This window comes from Saccopteryx bilineata, chromosome X, assembly GCF_036850765.1.
Source record: "Saccopteryx bilineata isolate mSacBil1 chromosome X, mSacBil1_pri_phased_curated, whole genome shotgun sequence".
NCBI classification, from domain to species: Eukaryota; Metazoa; Chordata; class Mammalia; order Chiroptera; family Emballonuridae; genus Saccopteryx; species Saccopteryx bilineata.
In genome coordinates, this window is record NC_089502.1 from 3752477 (window position 1) to 3778739 (window position 26263).

A 26263-nucleotide genomic window follows, 5' to 3' on the forward strand; every position below is an offset into this window, starting at 1 on the left:
ATAAAGGGGCTGGTCTTGACCTATGTCAATTTCTTCTGCTCTGGTTGTTAGATTCAGAGAGTTGTATTCCCTGGTAAATAACCACATCATAGCTTCACTTCTTTTTACTTGTTGTTTTCCTATTAGCCATGACAAAGAATGTCCATGCTTCTTCCTACAAAGTCAGCTGTTGTCTTCTCACCACCCCTTCGGTATAGTATCATTTATATTCAAGGTGGTCCTTATCTCAGGAAATTATAAAATTGAGGGATAAAACAGTCATAAATAGGTCTTATTTCAGATACATCTTTTCCAACTCCATTGAATCCCATTACTTATTTCCCTATAGTTCAGGTTAAATAAATACTCTATTTGGATTAGATGGTCCTACCATCTAGTACATTTGTTGAAATTAGGAAAACAACATTGGTACATTACTATAAACAAAACACTAAATTTCATTTGGGTTTCACCATTTTTTTCCTAATGCCCTTCTTCTGTTCCAGGTTCCCATCTAGGATAACACATTGCTTTAATAGTTACATCTTAGTCTCCTGTAGCCTCTGACAGTTGCTTTTTGTTGTATTGTTCCTTAGCTTGGATTGTTTAATGAGTAACTCCACATAGATCATATGTACCAAGTGTAAGACCAATGACTATTTCAGCAACTCACCTTATTTACAAATTCTGACCTCAATTTGTAAGAAGCAAACTTATAAAGTTCTGCCCTAAAACCACTTTATGACCAACCCTAGCCCCTAAAACCCTGTAAATACTGTTCTCTAACTCTCCTCTTTTGTGCCATTCCTGAGACTCTGTCAAGGGAGTACTTTCCCTTACTCGGCATGTTTCACGCACCCAGTTTTTCATGACTAACAGGCTTCTCTGGTGGTCTTTGTGTTAATGCTGTGACAAAAAGGTTCATAATGATTCATTTGTTCACTAAATGCAAGAATTTCTTCTACTACATCTGTAAGTGTTTAGCAAGTCTGTATGAAACCTGCATACCCTGTGTGAACAATTTTAGTGACAGGGTACTGATTACCTCCCAAGATAATACATTCTATCTATTTTGGGAAGCCCCTACTGTTAGAAATGGCTTCATCAAAGTTAACCCTAATCTCTTTCCTTGCAGCTTTTCTTCACTGACCCTCTTTCTGTTTTCTAGAGAATCAAAATATTGTATGAAAAGTAAATTCTACCTACAGTTCCTCTCGAGTGGTGTGAAAGGAATCTGACACATGTGGCTGGTGCAGTTTTTTCAGATACTATCACTTGATAGCTATATGAATTTAGACATGTGATTCAACCTCTCCTCTCCAGGCCTCATATAATTATTGCACAAATGAAATGAAATAACACATACAAAAACACATAACACACTGTGAGGCACACAGAGAACTCTTAATAAATTAAAATCGGGATAATCAACTTCTCAACATGCAGAATGAAATGTAGCATTTATGTTGTATTACACAGGGGTGGGCAAGAGTAGGTTTACAGTTGTGAGTTTGTTCTCATTTTATCCTTTATAAATTGTATTATTTATTTGATTATTTATTTGTATTATTTCCATACCAACATCTGTAAACCTACTTTTGTCCACCCCTGTATTATTATATTCTTTGTTGTTTCTCTATATTATTTGCTCATACTCACAGCAGTGAATTCAACGTTTTCTTCTTATTAAGTAATTTCCCGAAATACTTCATTTTATTTTTCTGTTGACCATTTCTTCTTCAAGGTTTAATTAAGCTACTACTGAACAGAATTGAAATGTTAAATAACCTGAGAGAATCAGTTCCTAACATTCATGAATCATATATATCCTCAACACAGGAGATTAGTCATGGCAGTGGATGGGAGAATTTGGCAAGGATTAGCAAATACCACTTCTAATCAACATAATGTGCAAATCAGGTCCCTGTCAGTGGCATTGATCTAAATCTCCATGGCAACACCAAAGTTAGTTATATACATGTGAAGAAGTGATTTCAAAGCTGCAAAGTATGATAGAAATCACTACAATGATCATCAAGGGGGAGAAAACAAAAAATCCAGGATACCACATTCATACAACTTTCTATAAATGTAGAAGTATCTTTACTTACCCTGAGACCTTACTACTAAAATGTCAATGTGGCAATGATATAAACAGAAAAAAAGCAAGAAGTAGAAAGAGGTTAGAAAAACAATACACAAAATATATATAATCCATCTATTTTATCAAATGATTGCAAATTAAGATTATTTGAATATCTGTGTGTAGCAGTATTGTCTGGGTTAGTATTCCAGTTCCAAAACTTGTTAGCTGTGTGACACTGAGAATGTTTTTAAATCTTACAGTATCTTGTTTTCTACATCTATGACATGGACATAATAATAGTTCCTCCTTTATAAGGTTGTTATGAGAATGGAATAAGTTAACATAGATAAAGTGTTTAAAACAGTACCTGGTCCAGAATACATGCTCAAAAGGTAGCTGCTATTACTATTATTACTCTTATCATTAACATTGCTTCTACTTAGTCATGATGCTGGAGTATAGACTACCTTTCCATTTTTACCCTGTGAAAAGAGTACAGGTGAGAAAGGTTATATTTTTCACTTTCTAATTTTGTTTGTGCTGGTAGAGACTTGGAAATGTCAGCACTGAAGAGCTTTTATAAGTATTTTCGGTTTCAATTTCAGTAAAACACTTAGGAAAATGGTAACTGTAATTCTGGTTGAGTCACAGGATCTATGTAAAGCCACATTATTGTTTAAACTCTTAAAAAAATCTCGGAGCAAGTGGATGTTCATTAAAAACAATGTGATCAAAACTGAATTAATTTACCTCCGAAACCAAATCACCTTTTGGTCACTGGCTTGAGTGAGGGCTCATCTGGTTTGAGCAAAGCTCACTAGCTTGAGCCCAAGGTCGCTGGCTTGAGCAAGGGGTCACTCAGTCTTCTGTATCCCCTCAGTCAAGGCACATATGAGAAAGCGATCAATGAACAACTAAGATGCTGCAATGAAGAATTGATGCTTTTCATCTCTCTCTGTTCCTGTCTATCTGTCCCTATCTGTCCCTTTCTCTGTCTCTGTAACATTAAAAAACATGGAAACTACTCACATAAATAAAACTAAGAAGTAGAGATTAAAAAAAATAATTAAAATTCAAAACAAAAAGAGAAAACAAAAAAATTGTTTTGTTCTAAGAGGTTTTTCAGGTTTTTTCCAGTAGGTGGGGCTGAATTGCATGTTTTATGTCTGTGTTAGTCCTGTGCTAACTTCTGCTTAGATACTTGTGTCACAATGATGGAGGCAGGGATACAATTGCAATGATGGATGGGGTATAGTATGGGGGCTTTACAGCTGTATCAGTGGTGATCTCTGGTCTCCACTCCTTGTATTCCAACAGACCATAAAACCAGACACAGAGTACCTCTGTTCTTCAGTGGAATGAGTGGCCTGTAGAACCATTCTCATCTACCTTTTGAGGTGAGGGAGGAGGGATTTGGCAGGCTGGGGTGTTGCACTTTGTCTTTCTCTGTCTCTGTGCCCTGTGTGAGCTGCTGACCCACCACGGAAACACTGGCAGTGACCCTTCTTTCTGCCGCTGCTTTGGTTTACTATCTCCCCAACTGTCTTCCAATCTCTTTGCTCCTCCCAGCAGAAGCCCCAGTCGCTCCTGATTTCTCCCCTCTCTGGAGCCCTAGCAGACCAAAATCGAGATGTTCCAGCTTTTTCTCCTTTTTGGAGCTGATTGTGAGTGTGTCTTATCTTCTTCCTCCTTCTCAAAGCTTCTCAACTCTAGTCTATTCAGCACAGGGATCTTTCAGATAAGCCTGTAAGCTCAGTTGTGGTACTTTCACTGTGTTATAGCTGTTCAAGTTATTGAAGTTTTAAAAGAAGCAATCAAGAGTATCTCTCATGCCACCATTACTCTAACATCATCCAGGAATATTTTCAAAATGTTTTAAATATATTCAAACACCAACCACATATAAGTTGTCTCTCTCCAAAAGAGATATTGTGATCTGTATTGAGGAATTACTTAGGAATACACACACAATATAATATAAAAATGTAATATATAATATGTATTAAAATCAGAGTGAATGGTAAATGTGGAGTAAAGAAGTACATAGTAGTTATTGTTAAACAAAACATTTTTTAAGAATATTGTCTTTAAGGGTAATAAAAATTGAACAGGAGTTGTAGGAGATTGTCTGACATAGTATTTTACACTATATGAATAGCAAAGTTAGCACAACAACCTTCTGTGTATGCTCACAAGCAAATGCATTCAGAGTGTCTTTAGTGTAAAATGGTTGAAGACTTTTAAATTGAGGGATTCTCCAAAGTTGTTCCACCTTTTGAAGCTACTCGAGTAGCCTGTTCTGTCATTAAGATGTCACCAGTGGACGCCCTCTTTTGTAGTATAATAGTACCTCCATAAAATCTCTCACAGAATGATCCAATTCCCAGTGGATCATGAAGACTACTAGTACTCATTAACCCAGCACTAAAGAGAATATCTGATTAACTACCTATTTTAGTGAAAAGCAGTGACCCAGAGATAGGATAAGAAAGAACAATTTTTTTTTAAATTAAATTTAATGCAGTGACATTGATAAATCAGGGTACATATGTTGAGAAAAAATATCTCCGGATTATTTTGACATTTGATTATGCTGTATACCCCTCACCCAAAGTCAAATTGTCTTCCGTCACCTTCTATCTGGTTTTCTTTGTGCCCCTCCCCTCCCCCACCCCCTCTCTCTCCTTCCCGCCCCATCACTCCCCCCCCACCCCCATTACCATCATATTCTTGTCCATGTCTCTGAGTCTCATTTTTATGTCCCATCTATGTATAGATTCATAGACTTCTTAGTTTTTTCTGATTTACTTATTTCACTTATTATGAGGTCCTACAAAAACTTGCTTTGCGAGAGAAGACTAAGATCAAGGTTTTCCTAATTCTTCTCCTTCATTAAAATTGTTCTTTCTTTTCACTCTGTATAATGTTTGAAAACCTTGATCTTAGTCTTCTCTCACAAAGCAAGTTTTTGTAGGACCTCATAATAAGTGTGGACATCTGGGCCAAGGAGCTGGTTTTACAACATTGCCAGCAGCTGACCTGGAGTGTGTATACAAACACACACACAGGTGTACACAATATTTATTTTGGTTCTTATAGTTAAATAGGGCACTGTTGTTTCCCTTAGTAATTTTGTTAAATATGTATGTTTTTCAGAACACAGGATTTCAAGATTCTGACAGAGAAAACATGCACTGAAATTTTAGTGGTAGCAAGAATAACATAGTAGGACAAATTTTAAAATGTTTTTAATATATTTAAATATGAACTAAAACCTAGTTGTCCCCATTCAATAGGAATACTGAAGTCTGAATAGAAATTTATTAGGATTACCTAGCTTGGACAGTCATTTTCCCTTAATCTTTAATTCATTTGTTAGCTTAAAGCTTTATCATTCATCCTTCAGGACATAGGTCAGTACATGCCAAATAGTTGCTAGTAAATCTTGCCTGACTGACTGAATCAATGAATAAATGAACGAATGAATGAACAATTTGGCCCAGGGAAAATTTATTAAGCTGCTATTGCTTCAGATCCCTTTTCTAAAATGAGATTGTTAATTGAGCATCAAGACCACTCTTAGGAAATCAGGTTCTAAAAATTGCTTGAGATATTCAGTGGTTGCAAGAGAAGTTACTGGTTATACTTTTAGCTGTTTGTCAGAAGAGAAAAGTTAGAGCAAATTAGTTAGAATGAATCTTGGAAAAAATCCCTGATTGCAAAAAGATAGACAAGGTCTTCAGTCATGGAAATGCATACAGTGTGTGTAATATTTTCCTCTTTTGGCTGAACTCAAACTTCTTTTTGCTGAAAGCAGATGGCACAAAAAAGCTTACAATGTGGAAAGCCAATTTTCCTTGTATGAAAAGAACTGAGAAAATTGGGAGTGCTTTAACTTCTTTTCTCTGCTAAGTAGTGATGAAGATAAAGGCCAGGAAGTGTTCTTTGGGTCTCAGTTTTCCAAAGATACAGATTACCCGAGTCAGAACAGGTCTCGGTGTCAAAGTACTCCCTGGACTGAGAAACCCAGAATGATATTAAGCAGTGATTTATAACCATTTCATTTTCATGTGAAATGTAGCAGTTTCCTTTAAATATTACTCTAACACATTACTAAAAGTGTATGAACTATGTTCATAACTGAACATAGGTAATATCTATTCTTGTCCATTTCATAATTTACTTCTGTTAAAAAAATGAAAGAAAAATATTACCGAGTTGAAAATCATGTTATATTCCCCATCTTTTTTCTGTTAACCAAGCAAAGAGATAGCCATAATCCAGGCACAACACTTTTCAGCGACCCTAATTCCAGACCCACTATCAAAGAGGAAAAGTCGTATTTAGAGGGCTGAGGATCCTTGGCTTAAATACTGACACTGACAGTTATGTACAAGCCAGAAGACCATAGATATATCAGTCTTTCTAGACTTCAGTTTCCTCACCTGTAAAATGGTAATAATGATAATACCTACATTAGAGGTTGTAAGAATTAAAGAAAATAGTTACAGTGCTTAATGAGTTCATTGTCCAAATATAACCATATAATTTATTGAGTATTACCACCATTTGAACCACCAGTTTGGGTCTCAAAAATCTAAAGTAGAATGGAGAGTTTAAAAACCATCTAGTTAAATGGATAAAGAAGATGTGGTGCATGCATGTGTGTGTGCATTTATGCACCTATATATATACACATGCACACAGACATGATAAAATATTACATAAAAATAAAAAAGAAAGAAATTTTGCCACTTACAACAACATGGATGGATCTAGAGGCTGTTAGGCTAAGGTAAAATAAGTCACGCAGAAAAAGATAAATACTGTATGGCTTCATATATATGTGGAACCTAAAAAATAACAAAACAAGTCTACAAAACAAAACAAAACGAGATTCATACAAACAGAGAATGAAGGGGTAGTTACCAGAAGGGAAGGATGGAGGGATGAATAAAAATGGAAAGGGGAAAATAGTCAGTAATATTGTGATAGGTTTTCACAGTGACAGATTATTACTAGAATTAGTAGAGTGATAACATAAGTAAGGAAGAAAAAAATGTTGAAGCACCATATTGTACATCTGAAACTAATATAACCAATATTATATTTAAATATAGGACATTTGTAAAGTTCTGAGGTGAATCATAGACCTTTTTCCCCTCCTTAGAATCTATTCTAGAGGATATCATTTCCTCTGAATTCAACAGGTTCTCCTGCTCAAAACCTGGTTGGTGTCCAAGATAAGATGCCTTAAAATTATTAATCCTCAGGCAGCACAAAAATATTTTCCCATTACTTCTTTTTATTTAAAAAGTGGCAATTCCTGATAGAAAATTGGTGCAATCAGTGTCATTGGGAAATAGAAAATCAATCTAGAGTTCCTTATGCTGGTTTGAAGCCCATCTCCTTATGGTAAATAATAAGGAACATTACATAATTTTCAAACACTGCATTCTCTTCCTCAAATCCTGAGTTTAGGTCACCTTCTTCCTGCAGAAATCTTATTTCCTAAAACAGCTGAGATTCAGAAAAATTATTGATTGTTTGATTTTGCTTCAAACCATCATTTCCCCCTGTACCTTTTCATTTTGATTACTTAGTTCACTGGGAAAGAAATGAACTCAGCGTTATAGGTATTTTGTCTCTGAGTCTTGCACATTTTTAGTCTGCCATATATGTCTAGTCATAGAAATACCTCATTTATGTTTGTTAGCCACCAGTCAGTTCATAAAATAGCAATCATTCTTTTAAGATCTTCAAATATTATTGGAAAAAAATACTGAATCAGAGTCACTTAGAGAAGCTGGTTCTTTTGTTGGATCTGGATTCTGTGTCACCAGTGAGGCAACCCATTTGGTTAAGAATAAATTTATTGTGTCCAAAAAGTATTTGCCACATGTTGGATGAGCGAAACATTAAAAAATTAGGTGTTACCACCTTGACCTACATGCTCCAACTTCACCCAATATGATATTCCAAAGTCAATGGCACTAGCTATCGTCATGCCCCATAAAGCAGGACCCTAAGCTTTCTCAGAAATGGTATTGCTTCCCCTTTCCTTGTGACTATTTCTTGGCTGCAGGTCATAGGTAATATAAATAGTACATAGTGTAGTTTTTATGACAGAATTATATCCATGAGGAGAGTCAACTCACATATCCACCAAGATAGATAAGGTTTTGGTTCTATTCATAAAAACTTCCATAGAAGAATCAACAATCATGGTTTTTAACAACTCCTACTGAGATGACTGTTTTCCTTGTGAAAAACTTAAATATGCACATATTAGACCTTAAATTTAATTGGAGTTCATTTCCTTGTGTTTTTTTTTCCTTATGATCAAAAGAGAAACATTGTCCCCAACAATCCAATATTTCTCTCCAAGTTTTCTTGATTAAATGACCATACAATGTTACGAAGGTAATCAGAAGCCTTGAACTCTTGATGTTGCAGCTGCTACGGCTAATTAAATGACAAATTATTTGATATGATTTATTGATATGATTAATAACATCATGGTGCTTTATGGTTTTAATGTTCATAAATTATGAGTGAACAATGACATTTTTATGTGGGTTATAGGATTCTTCTTCTTCTTCTTTTTCTTCTTCTTCTTCTTCTTCTTCTAGAAGTTGTCTTCTTAAATGATCAAAACTAATCAGTATGTTCCCAATTGATTTTTAAATATAAACAAGAGATGGCTTTAGTAAATACTATAGCTTAAATGTTTAGAGAATGATCTCAGAAGGGGACATAATGAAGACCAAGCCACCATCTTAGTGTGATGCAAGTGTAGGATTCCTCGGCTTTTCATCCTGAATGCAAATCAGGAGCCAATCAATTGTTTTAAAAAATGGTTCTGGAGACCTTTGTTTCTGAAGCATAATTCTCCCAAATGATCTGACTAGGAGAGACTCATTGCCAGCAAATAAATGTGTCAGGTTATGTTACAAAATAAGTAATGACTCTTTCTGTCTCTGGAATTCCAGTGTGACATTGACAAGATTTCCTTAGATTGCATTTTTTCTTTATGCTTGAAGTGGCAAGAGACTTTGTTAATGGCTTTTCTCTAATCTCATTAGTTTATCTATCCCATTTGTTTCCCTGGACTTTGGATATACCTAATTAGATAAACCACAAAAGGTGGTACTTGCTGCCCAGTATTTTAAATACCTCCTATGTTCTACTCAATTAATGGTGAGAGCCTAGTGTTGCTTGACTTTGGTGCTCTTGAACTTGCCTCTTTTTCCATCCCATTGAGCTCATAAGTCCTTGACCTGGTAACTGGTCTCTCAGATGTTTTGATGGCTGATCAATGAAGATGGAGAGCAATCTGGCAAGTAGCTCTATTTATATTTATCTTCATGAACAAGGATGTTTGAAATCTCTAATTTTTAGAGTTTCAGAAAGACAGCCAATTCTTTGCTGTTCAAAATGTATGGCATCTGCTCCTGCTTAGGATGTCTGAGTTCTCTCATTTTTACTCATCATAGTCACATATATTTGGATTTATGTCTTTCTCCTGGAGATGCCTCTGGGTAGCAGGTCCCCTTAGCTTCTGCACATCTCATCTGAGGCCTGCCAAAAATGATTGGCAGAGAACAATCAGCATTCTGTGCTCTGATAATTCACATAACTCTCTCTGAAAAGAGTGCGAAAGCCTGGTTCTTAAGTGAACCCATGAGAAATGGAGCCAAGGAGACTTCTATATTTTTCTTTGGAATCTAATTTATAATTTATGTTCTGGTGGGGTAAAGAAGGAAAAGGTAGAGCAGAAGTATGAGGAGGAGAAGATAAACAGGTCAGCAGAACAGAGGCATATACAAAAACAAAAAACAAAAACAAACAAAAAACATAGGCTCCCAGAGCCAAAATGACTTTAAGGAACATTTCTTTTTTAATTTATTTAAGTGAGAGGACTGGAAATAGAGAGACAGACTCCTGCATGCACCCTGACCAAGATCCACCTGGAAACCCCAATCTGAGGCCAATACTCTGCCCATCTGGGGCCCATGCTTGCAAATAAGCTATTTTTAGCACCTGAGGCTGAGGTTCCACAGAGCCACCCTCAGGGCCTGGAGCCAAAGCACTTGAGTCAATTGAGCCATGGCTGCAGGAGGGAAAGAAAGAAAGAGAGAGAAGAGGGAGGGGAGGGGAGTAGAAGCAGATGGTCGCTTCTCCTGTCTGCCTTGAGCTGGAATCAAACCTGGGACCTCCACAAGCTGGGTCGACACTTTACTACTGAGCCAACCGACCAGGGCCTAAGAAACATTTCATGCAGAGCTTTTCAAATATGTTATATTTAATAAAATATATTAATATATTTAATAATGAAATATTTATATATATGAAGTCATACAACAAGCTCCAGTATATGAAATAAATGAAAATATAGATACTAGAGGTACTATATTGGAAACTCAGGCAAGGAAACATACATCCCCTCCATGTCCTCTTAGTGCCCTATGGAATATAATTTGAAAACCATTAATCAAGTCTACAGGGTTACTTTAAAGATGGGAAACTGAAGCCCCAACAGAAAGAATTATATGCCCAAGGTCATACAGCCCATTAGTAATGGAGTCAGTATTAAAACATATGCCTCCTGTCACCCAGGCTAGCACTCTTTTGTGAAATGAATTGGGGAAAAGAGCTATGGACACTTCCTTCTTAGACATGATCAAGGAAAGCTTGGTGGACAGTGCAGTGGGGGTAGAGGTAGGTATAGGAGAAGCAGAAGAGAATAGACCCACCCATCATAAAGAAATTAGGAGCCTTGGGAATTGAAACTCTATGAATCTGGACGAGAACCAGGAAGTTCCATAACAAGGATTCAATGTGAAATGGTAAGCATAGAGCAAGATGGGCAGAAAATGTACATTAGAAATAACTTTCATTGCAAAGTTATTTCTTCTTTCTCCCATGAAAATGCCACACTACTGGTCTGGGATGGCAATAAGACACAAAGAAAAGACAATATATGATTCTCTAGGGTGGGCTGCAGTTTTTTTTTTCATATGCCTTCTTATGATGACTGGGGTTTGGTCATAGTTCTCCTTTAAAGATTTGAGAGTTATATTCACATTCTTGTGTGAATTTGAAAATACCTAAGAAATACATAAGAAAATTAGAAAGGAATCAAAACATCTGCTTAATTAATGGTTAAGCTGATAGCATAATATGATTTGGACCCAAAGTCAAAATGGTCTTCCAATTTTCCCTTGGGTGATCCCCCAATCTAGTCACGGTCTCTGTGATTTCCCTTAATGGAGAAGATGAAAATTCTTGTGGTCTATAGGCAGACAAAACACAGAGAGTTAAAGGCTCCTCTCTCCACTTTCACCCAGTTGGGTCCATTTTTGTGTGTGGAGAGGAAATATTAAAGGAAGATATAAAAAGGCAGAGTATATCTTATGGGGTTGATGGAAACATGTAGCAGGAAGAGCTTCTGGGCCCCCTATATGCTCTCATTTTTCAAGATTATAAAATGTAATAGAGGTATCTATAAACACTCAGAATCTTACCGGCTTAGGTTCAGTGGTTCCACAAGCTCATGGCATAGGGCAGGGGTCAGGAACCTATGGCTCGTGAACCAGATGTGCCTTTTTGATGGCTGCATCTAGCTTGCAAACAAATCTTTAATAAAAAAATAATAATGTTAAAAATATAAAACATTCTCATGTATTGCAATCCATTCATTTTTTACCACTCATGTTCATGGCGGCGGGTGGCTAGAGCAGATCACAGCTGTCCTCCGGGACAACACCAAATTTTTATTGGATAATACGTAAGGTACACAGGTCGTTGTATGGCTCTTATGGAATTACATTTTAAAATATCTGGCGTTCATGGCTTTCTCAGCCAAAAAGATTCCTGACCCCTGGCATAGGGTTTAGTAAGAACTGATGCATTTACATGTTTGTATTTGCGAGTTTGTCATGATGTGTCTGTCCCCATTGTATATTCCTGAAGTCTTTTTCATGTCTGTTTACCTTTGATACCCATCTCAGAGTGGATATATTGGTAATTCTCCAGGCATCCTGAAAATATCTTATAATTGGTGTTTGCACAAGCCAACAGTGCGTGCTCTCCTGGTGGAGGGTGGAGGTAAAAGAGTGAGAAAAAAAACCCTCATTTTCTTAGTACCATTTTCTCCTCTGCACTCTTCCCAAGTTCTAGCTCTTGCCTGAATCAGAACTTTTCCTTCCTTTTTTTTCCATACCTACTTTATTTTAGAGTCCCAAGACAGAAACAAGAGATAAGAAAAGCCTCTGGGTTGGTGTTCCTCAGAAGACAGAAACATGCAGAGAGTGAGTAGGAACACCTTAACTACCCATCCCACACCTCAATTATTTGGCTCTGGTCAGAGCTTATTCTGTGCCTTCTTTTTGTGAGATTGTTCCCCTTCATGGTACTTGGATTTTGAATTGAATACATTCTAAGCCAAAAAAACATCCTCCTGCCCTTTAGAATCAGTATTAATCAGACATCATCAATTATTTTCAATAACTATTGGGCAGACACTCTATGACAGGAACTGTACCAGGAGATGAGAATATGGTGGTAACCAAGACCCCATCCTGATTTCAAGACATTTAAAGTCCAGTGGGAACAAACTAGGACTTTCCCCCCTGAGTTAAAGTTAAAAAAGTGAATACTTGAATTGGCTTGACTTCCTACCTTGTCTTCCATTTTCTTATGGGAAAGCCAAAAGTGCAAAGATGTAGACCTACTTGTATGAAATCTCAATTAATTTGGCATCACCCTCCTGTAACTCTCCATCTCGCCCTTATAACCTTCACCCTAGCCTGTTTCCACAGACACAGAATAGTGATTTTGATATGGCAAGAGACATTCAAGATTGGGGAGAAGTATAAGGTTGTGGGTACCAGCAGATCCCTGGTGAAACACTGTAATCTACAGTAGGTTCGGATGATTCAGTTCTGATGGGCTAAGAAGACTGAGTTTCCTAGTTGGGAGCTCAGGCAAGAACAGAATGGTGAATTCTGGGCATTTGGTTTTGCATCTATGTTTATTCTGAAAAAATCTGGAAGGGGGGGTCCAATAAAAAAGAATGTGTTGGCAGCTCCAAAATAGAGCAGACCTACCACTTGGGGCATCTTCTGTGGCATCAGAAATCAAGTAAAATACCACAATCATGTCTTTTTGAAGGTAGGGATGTGGATGGACTATTCTCTGCAACATTCTTGAACTCAACAATTATTCTTTCCTCTCCTACTAATTAAAAATTTAGAACAAGGAAATGACAGAACTAGTGAAAAGAGGGAGAGGAAGGAAAAGTACAAAATTGATTTCTGAATTGGTGGGAGAAAGGTGTCTTAAGCTTGAGAATCAGGAAAAAGGGAGAGGAGAGGAGAAGGAAAGGAAGGGGTGAAGAGGATAGAGGAGGGGACGGGAGGAGAGGAGAGTAAAGGGAAAATAAAGAAAAAAATGAAAGAAGAAAGACAGAAAGAAGTTGGGAGATTGGAGATGGGTTGGCCTTAAATAAGGAGACTTAGCTCTGCATTTTCCCTATATTAAGATGCTTTCTTCTTGGATCCCAAACCCCAATGTTAGGGGGAGTATAGGAAAAACGGGGTTAGGATGGCACATACTGGCCCCAAATGAGAAGTCTGCAAAAACCACTGGGTGGCAGCGTGATGTGAGGGCGCAGCTCCGCAGTGCCTGCTGCTACTGCTGCTGCCGCGGGGGCTGAAACCGTTTGGGAGCTCCAGTTTTGCTCCTGAATGGCTACAAGTGTCGCCTGGCGAAATACCTCAGTGGAACATATTTGGGAGGGGTGTTGTGAGTCTGAGCTTGGCGCAGGTGACCAGCGAATTTCCCAAGGACTCCAGCCAGGGCAAAACCTGACAAGCTCAGAGTCCCGTACAGAGAAACACTCGACCCCATCATAGCCCATCTCCAAGCACCACCCCATTACACCCCCACCCAGGTTCCGCCAATGCAACTCTATCATCCTGGTGCTTCCTTCATCCTCATTTGCTCCCGCAGCTCCTCTTGGGGAGTAGGGATGAAAAATTTGGTGATGGGGCAATACTTAAGCCCCTACACGAATTAACCAGAACGGCTCGGTGCGCTAGCGACTGGGGGTGGGGGGTGGAGCGAGTGAGGACAGCCAGTGGCAGAAGCTTGTGGGCTGGGCTCTGGGAAGGAGGAGCCGTCGGGGGAGGAGGCCTCGGGGAGCCTGTCGCGCTCTTCCAGAGGGTGCCTGTAAAGACAAAATTCCTGTGCTGAGACTGTGCAGCTCCTAGAGCAGCAGCAGCGGCCGCGAAGATGCGAGGTCATTACCTGTTTAATCCTCGTCGGGATGCTGGCAGCTGCCAACTTTTCTCGATGGTCACCCCAAGAAGTTGCAAAGACTAGTCAGAGCTTCGGAGGGGCCAGGGTGAGGGCGCGCTCCCCCGCGCGTTTTTGCCTTCCCCGCTCCCTCCTGCCTCCTGCTCTCCCGGCCTGTCTCCCGCCCGCGCTTTTCCTCCGCCCGCCTCTTTCCTCCTGCCCCCTCCGCAAGGCACAGGGCGGGGGTTGCGGCCAAACTCCGACCCGAACCGCTTGGACTTGCACAGTGTCCTCCGGACGCAGGGGCTGAGCGCTCGCCGTTGTGCAGCTCTGCCTCCGCCCGCCAGTCTCGCCCGCCCGTGATCCCAGCCCGGGGCTGTGGTGTCGGCTAGGGCCCAGACAGCCCGCATCCCGCAGTCCGCGCGGGAGCCGTACCACCGCTGGAGGAACTCGGTCGGTATGTTGAGCCCCTTCCTCAGTTGAAGGCCGATTGCGGAGAAGCCCGGGTGAGCGCAGGCTACGAGCCAAAGGCGGCGAAGGCTCAAGAAAGGGCCGGCAAGCGGCGGAGGAGGCAAAAGCCAGAGAGAAGCCGCAAAAGAAGTGGTAGTGGTGGGCGTCGTGGCCATGGCGGCGGCTATTGCCAGCTCGCTGATCCGGCAAAAAAGACAAGCCCGAGAGCGCGAAAAATCCAACGCCTGCAAGTGTGTCAGCAGCCCCAGCAAAGGCAAGACCAGCTGCGACAAAAACAAGTTAAACGTCTTTTCCCGGGTCAAACTCTTTGGCTCCAAAAAGAGGCGCAGAAGGAGACCAGGTCGGAAGGGGCTCTTGGCTGGTTTTGTTGTGTGTGTGTGTGTGTGTGTGTGTGTGTGTGTGTGTGTGTGTGTGTGTGTGTGTGTGGTTTTTTCACACTTTACGAATTTGGAGGGGCTGGAGGGCATGTAGATAATCATAGGTGAATTTCTCCGTGGGCCATCTTGTGCGGATATGACCACCTCCCCAATGTGCTTTTGGTGAGGAAGGATTGCTTTCTTGCTTCCTCTGTAAAGGTACCACGCTTACTGCATTGCCACTGTTTTGGGACAGTCGCAGAGGCAGGCGTGTCCCCAGCTTCAGACATGCCACATGTGTGCATGCTGCTGAGCTCCGGGCAGGCGCGACCCAGACATGTGCGTGTGTGTGTGTGTGTGTGCGCGCGCGCGCGCGTGTGCATGCGTGGGGGAAATTGCAGGCACTCAGCTGGGTAGATATCACTGCCCACCCCACCTGCCAGGAGAATCCAGGAAATCCCTCCTTTGCCTTTATTCCTGCAAGTGTGACCCTTTTCCCTCGAGTTCCCATGGGATTCTGCTGTCTAGGCATTGTTTCTTTGATCAATTTTAAGCTGATCCGGACAGAGCTGACTTGCAATACAGCTTTAAATTATTTGCTGGAGAGAGGGGAGTGGATTCCTAGAATCTTTTGACAAAAAGCTTAGTGATTTGATTAAAATATATAGTAAAATTGTGGTTACTTGCTTCTAAAACGCAGGGTTGAAGAGAGAATTTAAACTCAAAGCCAGAGTGGGAGTCCTTTTGAACCTATTCAGTGGTCAGAGTAGCGCGACATTCAGATGCCAGGGGAAATTCACACAGCTATAGGTGTCTGATTGCGTCAAAGTAGACCTTCGGACAAACATGCATCTTGTGATTTCGCGATTAAATTATTAACCAAAGGAATCCTTTCCGCTTTTTTAATTTTAACTAAGTAAATACTGCAGAATTTCAGACTTATTCGTCAATCTGTTATTTCTCTATGCGTGGTACATACATTTTCTGTTAGAATGAGGTTTTTTTAAGGTGTTAGCCATAAATTAGGCTTGCTTTCAAAAGGCTTAAGTGGTTGCAAAGCATGATTATGTGGCCCGAATATTCACGTAAATATTATTTCAGTGCAGGTGTCTGTATTCAGTATATACAAATTTTGGATAAGATAGCTGTTATTGGAAGATTAGGTACTTTATTAATCTATGGTGATTCATAATTGAAAACCATTACAATTTAGAACATATTTTGGATAATCACATTCTGTTATTAAATTTGAAAATAAGTATGAACTAATTTTCTTTTCTATCAGCAAAAATCCTGGTATTTTTGCACCCATTTTTCTTAAGGATAACTAATATGCTATAATATAGTAATGGTTTCTTTATTCTCTCCTCTTTTTTTTCATATCACAGCTCAATTTTCTAAATATAAGTCCTCTGATGGGGTTGCAGGTTATATGTGCATTTCAACTTTCATGGAATGGATGGTAATGTTTATTCAAATTTCCATAATTCTGAGGGAAATTCTGACTAGTGTTTTTTTTTGTTTTGTTTTGTTTTTTTGGTCCCTGGTTGGAAAACCGTTCTAAATTATCTTTCTACTTCTTCTTTTCCTTCCACATGAAAAGTGGCACATTGTTAAAACAGAAAATATGGCCCTGGCTGGGTTTGTGGATAGAGTGTCATCTTGGTGCACAGAGGTCTTGGGTTCGATCCTGGTCAGGGCACAAATGAAAAGTGACCAATAAGTGTACAATGGAACCACTAAGTGGAACGATTTGATCTTCATCTCTCTCTCTCTCTCTCTTTCTTCCTCCCTCTCTCCTCCCTCCCCCTCCTTCTCCTGTTCTCTCAAATCAATGGAAAAAGTAAAAAAGAAAGAAATAACAACAAAAGGCAGAATATGACATTTGTCAATCCATTCTGAAAACTCAATGAAATAAATGACAAGTCTGTTAAGTCAAAGGACAAGGTGTCAGAAGTTGTAACTGCTGTCAGAAATTTTAGGCTTTACCAATGTTTGAAGGCAGAAATCAAGTGTATCATTCAGTTTGGTGATTTATTCTAAAACAAAGTTTGTTTTCTTTCTTTCAGAGGACTCTTAAAAAATGTAGCTTGACCTTTTCCACTAAAAGTTGTAAATAAAATTAAAAGTTTGAATTCAGAGTCTTTGTGTGTGTGTGTATGTGTGACAGACACAGAGAGAGGGACACATAGGGACAAACAGACAGGAAGGGAGAGAGATAAGAAGCATCAATTCTTCATTGCAGCACCTTAGTTGTTCATTGATTGCTTTCTCATATGTACTTTGACCAGGGGGCTCCAGCAGAGCCATTGACCACTTGCTTAAGCCAGCGACCTTGAACTTAAGCCAGAGTCCTTGGGTTTCCAGCCAGCAACCATGGGGTCATGTCAATGATCCCACTCTCATGCCAGTGACGCCGTACTCAGGCTGGTGAGCCTGTGTTCAAACCTTGGAGTTTTAAACCTGAGTCCTCCGCATTCCAGTCCAATGCTCTACCCACTGCAGCACCGCCTGGTCAGGCTGAATTTGGAGTCTTTTCAACTACCTATGCACAATTTAACAATTGATCCAAACCATCTTTCTCTTTACAGAGCCTCAGCTTAAGGGCATAGTTACCAAACTATACAGCCGACAAGGCTACCACTTGCAGCTGCAGGCAGATGGAACCATTGATGGCACAAAAGATGAAGACAGCACTTATAGTAAGTGACTACAAAATAAATGTTCACATCTCAACATGTTGTTGATATTGTTTTATTTCTTTATTGTTTTTAAAATAAATAACCTTTGTTAAATCCTAAAGTGAATGCAAAATATAATCAACACTCTATAAACCCCGTTAATGCAGGTTAACCTAAAGAAGTTGAACCTGAAATAATCTAAAATAGTGAACTATAGCAAATAATATTGTCTCCATCTGAAGAACCATCCAAATGTCATATCCATGATATTCTGCATAGATTTATGACTATCCTTTGGATTTTATTACTTTTTTTACACAGAAAGTTTATTCACCCACACACTGATCTCCTGTGTGTCTTAAAAACTGGTCTGTCCCAAGAGAGAGGAGTGGTTTCATGTCATGAGAATTCATCATTACAAGCTTTCACTTCTGTTCCCCCTTCTATACAAACTGATAACTCTGAGATTATTTTGAAGTTTAATATTGAGATACGTCCACAGGTGGGTAAAGAGATTTCTTTTAGTATTTTATTTTATTTTATTTTTGTATTTTTCTGAAGTGATAAGTGGGGAGGGAGAAAGACATACTCTTGCATGTGCCCAACTGGGATCCACCCAGCATGCCCACTATGGGGTGATGCTCTGCCCTCATGGGCGTTGCTCAGATTGCAACCGGAGCCATTCAGGCGCTTGAGGTGGAAGCCATGGAGCCATCCTCAGCGCCAGGGCCAACTTTGCTCCAGTGGAGCCTTGGCTGCAAGAGGGGAAGAGAGAGATAGAGAGAAAGGAGGGGGGGAAGAGTGGAGAACCAGATAGGCAATTCTCCTGTGTGCCCTGGCTGGGAATTGAACCCAGGACTTCCACACACCAGGCCAGTGCTCTACCACTGAGCCAACCGGCCAGGGTAGTACTTTATTCTTAACTATGAACTAAGTAGTACCAAATTAGAGAACATAATGGTGAACCTAAAAAAAGAAACATGTCAAAAATAAAGTCAATTTTATTTATTTTTTATTTTTTATTTATTTATTTACTTTTTTTTCATTTTTCCGAAGCTGGAAACGGGGAGGCAGTCAGACAGACTCCCACATGCGCCCGACCGGGATCCACCCTGCATGCTCACCAGGGGGCGATATTCTGCCCCTCTGGGGCGTCACTCTGTTGCATCCAGAGCTACTCCAGCGCCTGAGACAGAGGCCACAGAGCCATCCCCAGTGCCCGGGCCATCTTTGCTCCAATGGAGCCTCTGTTACGGGAGGGGAAGAGAGAGACAGAGAGGAAGGAGAGGGGGAGGGGTGGAGAAGCAGATGGGCGCTTCTCCTGTGTGTCCTGGCCGGGAATCGAACCCGGGACTCCTGCACGCCAGGCTGACGCTCTACCGCTGAGCCAACCAGCCAGGGTTAAGTCAATTTTAAATCAAATTATTGAAGTAGGATGATACCAAGATGTTACATAATTTTTTATTATATATGCTTTAATTATTTGGAGTAATAAAACATAAACTCACAAATAGTGAAGCCCTGTCTTCAGTTATAATAATTGATGTTTTCTTGCAATCTACTGATTTCTGCAGGCCTACTATATGTTCCATGAGCCTAAAACACCTAATTTTGAAAATTGATTATCTATTTTACTTAATTTATATTTCATTTCCCTCAGATTTGGTAATTTCCCAGAAACATTTCTATTGTCCACTAAAAACAGCCAAGGAAAGCCTGTCTGATGTTAACGAGTCTTCTGCAGATTTTGTAGAGATGCTTGACTATAGACAGCAAAGCCTTAGACTAGGGTCCCAATGTTAACTGTTAAAGAGTTTCACGCCTCTTAAGTATGCTTCCTGGGCTGATGACCAAAGTGAGACCCCAAAATGAAGTCACCTGTAATTACTCTGGAAGAAAGCTTTTGTTACCTAGGATGAAAATTATTCATACTAAATGATTCTTCACTGTGTTGCAAAATGTTAGTGTTGTGATGTTAAAGTATATTAGGCAGCCTTTTATGCATGTTCTTCTATTTGAAAAAAAAATTGTCAAGTGCAACTAGAGGGTTTTACTGTAATTATATAACAGACACTAATACATAATCATTAGTAATAAAAAATCCTATAACTCTATATATTCAAACTGGTATTTGTGGAAAAAATTAAAGAATATAAGCCACTGTTTTTCAGAGTACCTTAGCAAAATGAATCCTTTTGGTGTTATGAAAGGAAGTTTATGATTAGCTGCTAATGAGCTTCACCCAGTTAACTTTTCTCCCATTTATTTTTAACATCACTGGATTGAAATCAGAGATAAAAATTGTCTTGGGTCCAGTGCTCACATGTATTTTCTGAAAAGAAAAAAAAAATAAATGATTCATTGTGGTACCTTATAAACAGTGCTTTGTCAAATACATCAAGATCACATGGTATATAGTCATTTTAGAGTGTATATATACACACACACACACACACACAAAATATATACATGTACATATATGCATATATACATAAATCGAGACTCTATTGCTTACTATGTAGTTTTTACTCTTCAATTTCTCCTTATGCATATATAACTTTGGTTATCTTATAACTCTGTCTGATATGCATGGCATGTCTGTGTACTAACGATGTTATAAGACCTTCCAAGAGAGTAGCTTAATGACCAGAATCTGTGTTTTGGTAGACTAAAACAATAAAGATACGTTAATCGATGCTAAGTATTACTATAATATGAAACAAACAAATGAGAAGTATCTCAAAGGAAATAGCAAATCTGTGGGTCTTGACTCTAACCTTGATGTTAAGTGTGACCAGAGGCAAAGAAGCTAGCTTATCTTCCCAATTTAAGATATTGTACAAAAAAAAAAAAGATATTGTACAGCATAAGTCATAATGAAACAGGAATGTTTGATGATTAATAAGATCATTAAAATGGAATTCTAGTCATGTAAAAATTTTCCCTAAAGCCAAGCAATTTTCTTTGTATTCATTACTTATTTTAAATGAGTAGAACAAGGGAAAAGTTTTTCTTTTTTTAACTATCACTTTTTCACTTATATAGTATTTCCTTAATATTTATTCATTGTGTTCTGTTTATATTTTCTAATTTTTAGTATTTTTAATCAGTTTAATTTGATTGGCTTTATGATATTTACTTCTGACATGGTAAGCAAGATGACGATAAAAAAAATCAGTTCACGTTTACCCAAATATATGTATTTCTAAAAACATAAGTTTGGTATTATGCATTTAAGATAATCTTGGGCAGATTTATTACAATGATAAATATCTGTTTATGAAAATCTCATTATGAGCAAATCAGCCATTGTAAATTAAGTATTTCTCCCTGAAATAAAAAAAGATGATAAACATTTCATGGCAGCAGTTTTATTGTTTCTGCCTTGGGTGCAATGATAGCTATATTGAATGAATAGGCAACTAAGTCTCAGGCCAGATGGCTCAGTGGTAAAGCATTGACCAGGTATGTGGATGACCTGGTTCAATTCCTGGTCAGGGGACACAGGAGAAGCAACTATCTGCTTCTCCACCTTTCTCCCTCCCCCTTCTCTCTCTCTCTTTCTCTTTCTCTTTCTCTGTCTCTTTTTCTCCCACAGCCATGGCTCAGTTGGTTCAATTGCAACAGCCCTGGGCGCTAAGGATGGCTCCATGGATCTCTTGCCCTAGGTGCTAAAAATAGCTCAGTTGAAAACCTGGCCCCAGATGGGCAAAGCATTGGCCCCAGATGTGGTTTGCCAGATGGATCTTGATTGGAATGCATGTGGAAGTCCGTCTCTCTATCTCCTATCCTCTCACATGGAAAAAGAAGAAAAAGAATTAAAAAACAAGAAAGAGTAGGGTAACTTTCTCTTCAAACCTACATTGGTATTACAAGTTAACCATGTTGGGTGTTTACAATTTGTATGTGTGTGTGTGTGACAGAGACAGAAAGAGACAGAGAGAGGGACAGGTAGGGACAGACAGACAGAAAGGGAGAGAGATGAGAAGCATCAATTCTTTATTGTAACACCTTAGTTGTTCATTGATTGCTTTCTCATATGTGCCTTGACTGGGGGGGGGGGGCTAGAGCAGACTGAGTGACTCTTGCTCAAGCCAGCGACCTTGGTCTCAAACTGGTGAGTCTTGCTCAAACCAGATGAGGCCATGCTCAAACCAGCAACCTCAGGTTTTTAACCTTGGTCCTCTTCATCCCAGTCCCACACTCTATCCACTGCACCACCGCCTGGTCAGGCTGTTTCCAATCTTAATTAATATATACTTTTATTAATATTCCCTTTGAGAAATTGACTTCAGCCAATCTGATGAAAAAGAATAACTTCAATGTCATTATCAGAAACACTAAGCACATCTTTGAGAAAATAGTCCCTGCAAGGTAGAAGGAATTTAATTGTTTTTATGCAGACACAAGAAAAAAAAGGCCTTTTTATTTATTAAAAGTTTTTTCAAAACTTTGACGAAAATGGAATTTAAGATTTCAATAGATGTGTTTTACATACACAAGTGAAATTAATTGTTTCCTTCTCATATTTAGAGTAGTTTTATCCCAATCAAAATATTATCTTAAGTCCATGAGGAAGGACTCCAGATTTAAAGAAATAAAGGAATAGAGAAAAATATTGATTCTCTCCAAGCTCACTCTTAATAAAATTTCTTTGCATTTTTATCTGGAGAAACTGTTCCTTTAAACAAACTTTAAACCAACACAGTTTATGATCTATATCGAATGTCTAAAGAAAAGATTGGAGCTGTATGACCAGTCACTCTCTGCTTTTGCTACTGTCTTCAAATTTTTTATTTATTTGTTTTAGAGTGGTGATTTTTGCACTTAATCTTAACCAAAAGGCCAATAAGAGATTGAGTGGTAATTTTTGTTTTTGAATCAGGATTCATAGAAATTTATGATCATAGTGAGGCATTCATGTTCTATATAGTTAGTAACATTATTCAAGAATAGATAATCCCAAGTATGGATTATTATTCTTTGCTTCTCTTTCTTCTATTACTATCTGATGTTTGGAATTTAATAATTCTACTGTTCATTAAAACCCACATCAGAAAGTGGTCAAGGGACACAGTGTAAATCAAATATTTCTTTCTCTGCTTGTTACATTAATCTGAATTAAGAATACTAAGGAAGTTCCAAATATTGTAAAAGCTGAAGTTCTAGAAACAATTCTGGACTTCCTTTATCATTCTCTGTCATCTCTTAGAATAGCTAAAGTAGAATTCAGACATATAATGATGGTCTAGTTGTCTAGTGGTATGACTAAACTAAATATGGAGGTTTTTATTTGGTTTAGTTTGGTTTTTAGATCTCAGAATTCTTAAACTATGAACTTTTATATAATGGGATTATAATCTATTACTTTCCAAAAATATAATATTATTATGTTTTACCATGCAATTTGTTATCTGTCCACAAATGCATGTTGAGCACTTGTCCTGAGCAAGTCATCATTTTCAGTAACACTCTGATTTTAAGGGAAAGATATATTGTAGGCTCACCAAGTAATATTTAATTGTTAATATTTCTTATCCATATGACCCCATCTACTACAGTAGAATCTATAGGTAACAAAATAAGAAATCTCAGAAAAACACCTCTTCCCCACGGGGTGACATCTTAAATTCTTGATCAGAGAAATAGCAGAAGACTGATTTATCATCCTCAACTTACACAGCAAGACAAAAATCATCAACATTGGTCTAGGACTCTAGAGAAAGGTGTATAAACTATTTTCAAAAGGTGTGTGGCAAGCACTACGCTTATAAAATGTACTGTTTTATTTTTATTCAGGCTGTAGGAGGGAGTAGACAGCTGGTAGGCAGAGTACGCCCACTGGTTTTCTCCAGTGAGTTGTGTGTGATTGTCAGGAGAGCCTGGGTATAAGTTTCAGAGTCAAACCTTCAAATGGAGAAATGAGGCCTCTTTGGCACCAGCTGGCTACCTATTCACAACTATTTTGCAAATAATAAATAAATAAATAAAATATAAATATACCTATCAAGTTTGTTATTTTTATTCCTAAACTTTGCTCCTAGAGATTAAAAGTTCTACTCGTTATTAACCCTCTTTTTAGAAAGTGTTGGTTATTACTCTGGGAACATAAGTAGATAAAACACTGTGTTTTTGTTGTTGTTTGTTTGTTGTTTGTTTTTCAAAGCCTGAATTTATTTTTGGATTGTTGCTTTGGAAATAATACAGGTGATTTAGATAAGGAAATTGGATTAGTATCTTTTCTAAGATTCTAGGATTCTTCCCCCAAGTGGTAGATTATAACTGTCCCTGAATCTCAGCAGTTATCTAGGAAGCAGTTTAAAACCTTAGTTTGTTGAGTATAAAACTATTTAATATATTCACCTATTCCAAGAACTAGATCTCTCCAGAAGCATTAAGATTCCCCACCTTCAACATATACAAACAATGGAATTGTCTTCCATTTTCTCCAGGATGTTTGAGTATACATAGTTATAGTTCCAGTTATATGACCACAACCATCAGGTTGCAGGTATCCTAAAATGTAGAGGAGGCCCTACCTACTTGTATGTGTATAAACGTTTATCTGCCTTTCTTACCAAGCACACATCTCTTTTGGAAGACCAGATAGTGCATTTGGAAACACTGAAAGCCATTGAATTCAGCATATAACATTATTTTCACATTCTTTTTTATTTCAGCTCTGTTTAACCTCATCCCTGTGGGACTTCGAGTGGTGGCTATTCAAGGAGTTCAAACCAAGCTGTATTTGGCAATGAACAGCGAGGGATACCTGTACACCTCGGTAAGTCTTTCACTGACTTCATGTTTTGACTGTTAAAGTTTTCATGATATGAAATAAATATGCTACATATGTGTTATGGTAGATGCAAAAAAAAGATGTTTTTGATAGAAATAACTCAGTTGAAAGGACAAATTAACATACAGTGAAAATGTATATACTAATTAGTCATTTGAACCTAACATTTTTGGTGTAAAATCAATGCTCCACTAAACATTTTAGCGTCGAGTAGCATCTGGGTTATTATTTTATGTACCGTATAATATAATGATCTATCTTGCTCTCTTGCTTTGCAGTTGTGTGAAAGCCATTTCTGTAACTCTATTCATATACTTATGTCAAGGACATAAAGAACAGTTCTGAAAGTGTTTTTATTTATCTTCAGTTCAATTAGGTCATGTTAGCTGCATGGAATTGAAATACTGTTTTTCCATCGAGAACAGTTCAACCTCTCCTTACATACAAATTTCTGCTTGCCTTTTTCTTATGCATTTATAATGAACAGAGAATAACTGGAACTTTTCCTACAAAATTTATAAACATTGTGGATAATTCAACACTGAAAATATGGGACCAAATTAAGACACTGTATAAAGTTTTTTTAAAAATATTTAAATATAGATAGAAGTGGTACAAAAACAAGTTTAGGATTTCACTCTTATCAGTAGATCAAGTTACAAATACTAGGAAACCACTTAATGCATGAATTTACAATTTTATGTATCTTAAGAAAAGAATAGGATGTTAAAAAAGGAGGAAACTACTTGCAAAACTTTGTACCAGGTAACCTTGAAATCTATTCCTCTAGCTGCAAAAGTGGTTACCATTGATCACTCTTGCTCTCTCATCTTTCCAGAGTTTATTTCAAAGCCAGGTATGTAGAGAGACTCCTGGTAAATGTGGAGGAAAGCATGTCATAGCCCTGTTATTCAAAGGACAAGATGGGAAAGAGAGGTGAGAAAAGAGTAAGACTACGAAGGGTCCATTCATTCAGTATACTGGGTAATGAATTTCATATTATGATAAAAGATTAATTATGAACATAATACTCAAAGTCTGGTCACTATATGTATTCCTGTCAGGCCACTTCAATTATCTTGTTTAATAAATGCAAGGGTTTTATATATTTTTTTCAGAGACAGAGTCAGAGAGAGGGATAGACAGGGACAGACAGACAGGAATGCAGAGATGAGAAGCACAAATCATTAGTTTTTCGTTGAGCGTTGTGACACCTTAGTTGTTCATTGATTGCTTTCTTATATGTGCCTTGACCGTGGGCCTTCAGCAGACCGAGTAACCCCTTGCTCGAGCCAACGACATTGGGTCCAAGCTGGTGAGCTTTGCTCAAATCAGATGAGCCCACGCTCAAGCTGGTGACCTCGGGGTCTCGAATCTGGGTCTGCTGCATACCAGTCTGACACTCTATCCACTGCACCACCACCTGGTCAGGCTTATTTTTTTTTTATAAATGAAAGATTTGATTTATCACAACTTCTTGAAATCTGTCACTTTCTTAATACATATATTATTATAAATTATAGGAAAGGAGATTGGATTATCAGATTTATATTTCAAGGTAAGATAATTTAAAAATTAAGGATCTATTTTT

At 38.3% G+C, this 26263-nt stretch overlaps 1 protein-coding gene across 7 annotated transcripts in view; it reads left to right on the forward strand.

The window, feature by feature from the left end:
- Nucleotides 1-26263, forward strand: part of FGF13 (fibroblast growth factor 13) — a 767088-nt gene that overhangs the window by 640053 nt on the left and 100772 nt on the right. For 6 of the 7 annotated variants that reach the window (XM_066249775.1, XM_066249774.1, XM_066249779.1 and 3 more), the window contains 2 exons: nt 17784-17894; nt 24554-24657. In XM_066249775.1, the coding sequence (XP_066105872.1) occupies nt 17784-17894; nt 24554-24657 (215 nt within the window). Of the gene's footprint in view, nt 1-14281; nt 15177-17783; nt 17895-24553; nt 24658-26263 lie in introns of those variants that run through there. The other variant, XM_066249777.1, reaches the window with a different exon arrangement.